This window comes from Notothenia coriiceps, unplaced genomic scaffold (genome assembly GCF_000735185.1).
Source record: "Notothenia coriiceps isolate Sejong01 unplaced genomic scaffold, NC01 NC01_scaffold00005536, whole genome shotgun sequence".
Taxonomy (NCBI): Eukaryota; Metazoa; Chordata; class Actinopteri; order Perciformes; family Nototheniidae; genus Notothenia; species Notothenia coriiceps.
The window spans coordinates 1-4,482 of NW_011338237.1; the positions used below are offsets into that span (position 1 = coordinate 1).

Consider the following 4,482-nt stretch of genomic DNA (forward strand, 5'->3'; position numbering starts at 1 on the left):
CCCCCCCCCTCTGCAGCAGCCCTCATGTCCAACAGATCCTCCAGGTAGATACACACCTGTGACACAACACCGAGGCGTGTCTGGACAGCATCACTCTGACAGAAGTCTGAATCTCAGGCATGTGGAAACCTGCAAGCCAGAAATTCTTTAGGCACTCATGATGTGAGAGGAGGATTGTGTGGAGTGTGTGTTGCTCACACTGAATGCCAACCAGCACAAAAACAAGCCTCATACCCTCACTCCTCATGTGCTGTTGTCAAAGAGCAACTATAATAATAAAATGACACTACCTATACCTGACAGTAAATACTTACACACTTTATTTGAACACACATTTCCTTTTCGTAGCATTTGATCAGTTATAAAGTCCATTAATCTTACAAAACATTCCTCCTAAAATTACAAAATGCATTTCATCAACTAGCGAGGCATTCTGCTGAATGAAATGTTGTTTGGTTTGGTTTAGACCATTGTGTTCCAGACATCTGTGTTCTCCAGAGGACAAATCATCTGATTTCATCCAGAACCACAGAGGGTGGCACTAAATCATTTCAGAACTAAAACAACTCTCATAAGCTGCAGTTTTCTTTAGGGCTTAACAGCAAATGTTGGCATGCTAACACTAAATTATAGAGAAGGGGCAACATCATTGTGCAAGGTCACGCTCTCTGTTCACATTCATTTATTCATTTTCAACCACAAGCCCACAGTGACAACAAACACAACATAGAGAAAACCCTGTAATGAAACATGCTCTAAGAAGTTTAGTTCAGCAGCTTTGTTTTAAAGGCTAAGGAGATCAGTAGGTGAGGAGACAGCTGAAATGGTAGCTAACGCTACATGTCTTCATGAAGCTCCTGAAACAATATCATGTTAAAACGTTGGCCCCAATGCTAACAGCATTGATATCTATGCAAAGTGGGGTTTTATAACTATTTCAGCGATCTGTTTTCTTTCTGATTATCATGTTACTGAGAATATAGCTATTAAAAGTACATTTTTAAAGTGTAATGTAGTCTGTGTCTTAATTCACTATAAACACTACCATGTCGTACTCTGTGAACACTTTTTTTTATGTCAACAAATGTCACATACTGTAACTGTATTAGGTTAGTGGAAAGCTGTAATATTAGGTTTAAACAGGTTCAACTTAATATTATTGCTTTCAACTAACTTAATGTGAAATGTGTTGACTTAATACTTTTAATTAAAGTCAACGGTTTAGTTTTTGCAGCGTACTTGGGTAGTGGGTGAATTTGAAATGGTATAGCTACAGAGGAGCTCTACCAGCTCTGAAACACACAGTGCCTGTCAGTCGATAAATTCAGTGTTTATTTTGGGTCTGCTCATGGGATTTGCTTAGAAAAAGATCACTCAACCCCCCCTCTAAAATGATCAATTGTGGCAAAAAGGAGGACGTTAATGCTTCCTGACTTTGAGTGTACTTCAGACATTAATGTTATTTTCCTGTCGTCAGGAGGAAGAAGGACCCGGTGGAGAGGCAGCCCAGCTGTGTGGACGACACCCGCATCGATGCAGGCGACATCGTGGAGAAGATCGTCCAGAGCCAGAACTTTTCTGACAGCAGCAACAATGAAGGTAGGACAGAGTTTATGGGATGTAGTTCAGCATGTGTGTATCATCATTTAAACGTCTCTCCTGGATTCCTTGTTTTCCTTCAGACAGCAACTTGAGACTGTTTGTCAGTAAAGATGGAACCACCGCCCTCAGCGGGACACAGCTCTCCAACAGGTATGCAGTTTTTATCTACTGTATCTTTTAACAATCTACTCTCTTTTATCTGACCGAGCATGTTTCTGTGTTTTCCCAGAGGAACACCTGGTATCTTTGAGCCGGTGGTCATCGAGACTCACTGAGAGATATCACCTCTCCAGCTCATCAGCTGGGAATGATTGTGTGACATCAGATTGTCTGTGACTGTATGTGCAAGGTTTCATACTGTACTTCAGTGCACACGACTTGAAATAAGTCGACAATATAAATGAGGAACGTTTATTAATTAATCAGGAGGTACACTGAAACGTTGACTTTATCTAAATGTATTAAGTTGAACCTATTTAAACATAATATTATTGCTTTCGATTAACCTAATACAGTTATGTGAAATGTGTTGACATCATACATTGAATTAAGTCAACGTTTCCGTTTTTTCAGTGTGGGAGGGGTGCGAGACATGATTACTGTATTTTCTCAAATGAAGGAAAAAAGGTATTTTTTACCATATTAAATTATGTTATAAGTAGATTTTAAAATATTCAGATTTGCTCCCTGTTGTCATGTTGATTTACGGTTCTAGTTGTTTGCTGTTAATGCAGAATGAACGTGTCCTCTATGTATCTGTTTGACTTTAAAACACTGGCAGCCGTGCAGAGGAAACCTTCCTCCTCTTTATTGCCAAGCTTCTATCATGGAACGTCCAGGTTGAGTTTTGTTGCAGCAGCAAACGTTGGCAGCAGATGAGCTAGAATCAAACAGAACTTATTCAATGAGACATACGAGTAAATCAGAGCAGTGAAATACACTGCTCATGTTTTATCTGTAGTAAATATAGCAGTAATATAAGCACTGCATTCTATTTGAGGATTTTCAGTAATACAATAATGTCCTCTACATTGGGTGTGTGTCAAACCTGTCACTGGCTTAGCAGGTTCATTGATCACTCATTTTGCACAGTCCCTGCAGAATGATTTAAAAAACAATGAGCTCAATTGAATATTTTCCAATATTTCTTTAAGGAAATTGAAGTTAAAGCTAAATATGTTTTCTACAGCACAGTACACATGTGAGCTCCTGGACATCTCCTCTTAACTCTTCCTTAACTCCCCCGACCATCACTGATCATTTTTTATCTAATGGCTCACATTTCTCCCTCACAGTCATTGGGCAGTCTGATGAGCTGCAATGCATTTTTGGGGCATTTTTAGCTGGCGTCTAATATAAAATTCAAGATTAATGACACATCCAGGCAAAAATCCACAAACAACTTGGACATCATACTGGTTTCATGATTAGGTTAGTCTGGGATTTGGAACACTGTCAGGCCTTGAATAGAACAGAGCCATCGTTCATTTGTATTAGTAGTGTGTTCACATGTAATAATGTCTGCCAGAAAAAAGGACTATAAAGGGATTTAGCTTTCGTGGCTGTTATTGTTAATGATGATGGCAAACAAAACAGATACACTCATTTCTTAAATGAAAACAGGGAGGGGTCTGAACTTTTATATCCGTCCTCCCCATGGCTAATATTATTAGCTTTAGCTGAACTATCCAATGAAAAGACACGTGATACATGCAAACGCAAAAAAAACTTTAAATGATTTAAAGTTCTACAGTTAGCATTGTTACAACTACAGTTGCACAATTAATTTCTTTTACACTTTTGCTAGAGATGTGTTGGTGATGTTTCACTGATCAAGGGACCAGTCTGAAACACACCCAGTGACACTTTGACCAGGGCTACGTGCAAGAGTTACTTGAACAATACCCTGAAAACCCCTGCATCCTGGGAACTATAGTGCAACACTGAAATGATGCTGAGTTCAGGAGGGCCTCGTTAACTTATAAAAATGACTGTTCTGCGGTCCAGGTGATGGATTCACCTCAAATGACCACACAAGTCAGATATGATTCTATCCTGTTATTTGTTTTTGCATTTTATTTACGCAGATTCTTTTACCTAAAGCAACTTACAATAAGTGCAATCAACGATGAGTAAGAATCGAGAATGACTTAGGCCAAACCTTTCTAATTGTTACGTAGAGGAATAAGAAGTTTATTTATTCGTGAGCTTTTAAAGGCCAGGATGCAGTGAAAGCAGCTTCCAGATGTTTCTCCTGCTTGATGCGTTGATGAGCACCTCCTGAACGCAGCATCAGAGCCATGAAAGGCTGGAACTGGAACATTCGCTTTTATTCTTTTATTATATTGTTTAAAACTTGATCACTCTATATATGTACTTAATATACTATTTTTGCACTGGTGTACTCTCTGAGGAGGATTGTTAGAAACCACTAAAAGGAATTGGGAAATGCATGGTTGTCTTAAATGTCATGTTCTGTTTTTATTTCTTTATTTCTTTTATTTGTATTTGAATGCTTCTGTTGTTGGGGAAATGTGTATATTGGTGTATCTCACAGAGGCTGCTCTTATGAGACAGCACAAAGCATGTATTCATATGGCTGGCCATATGTAACTGTCCTTCCTCTGCACTTACTAAGTACTTTGAATCTGAATGCTCTTGTAAACTAAACAAGAATGATGGATTTTGTGGTGATGTACTTGCTTCCTCTTGGGTTGTTAAACTTTGGCTAGATTCACTCCTATCCATGTCAAACCCAGACTACTCCCTAAGTGCTCCCCAATAAGCTGAGCTCAGAATGCAGACTATTAGAAGATCAGGACACGATGAAGACAGGCTGCGAATAAGTTCATTAGAACTGCATTGTTTGATTCAAGCAGC

At 39.0% G+C, this 4,482-nt stretch overlaps 1 protein-coding gene across 1 annotated transcript; it reads left to right on the forward strand.

The window, feature by feature from the left end:
- Positions 1–6: 6 nt before the first annotated feature.
- Positions 7–2,103, forward strand: LOC104942971 (protein FAM102A-like). Its single transcript, XM_010768285.1, has 4 exons — positions 7–44; positions 1,478–1,599; positions 1,683–1,752; positions 1,832–2,103. Exons 1-4 carry the CDS (start codon positions 25–27, stop codon positions 1,875–1,877), a joined length of 258 nt encoding a protein of 85 aa, XP_010766587.1. The 5' UTR covers positions 7–24; the 3' UTR covers positions 1,878–2,103.
- Positions 2,104–4,482: the final 2,379 nt, after the last annotated feature.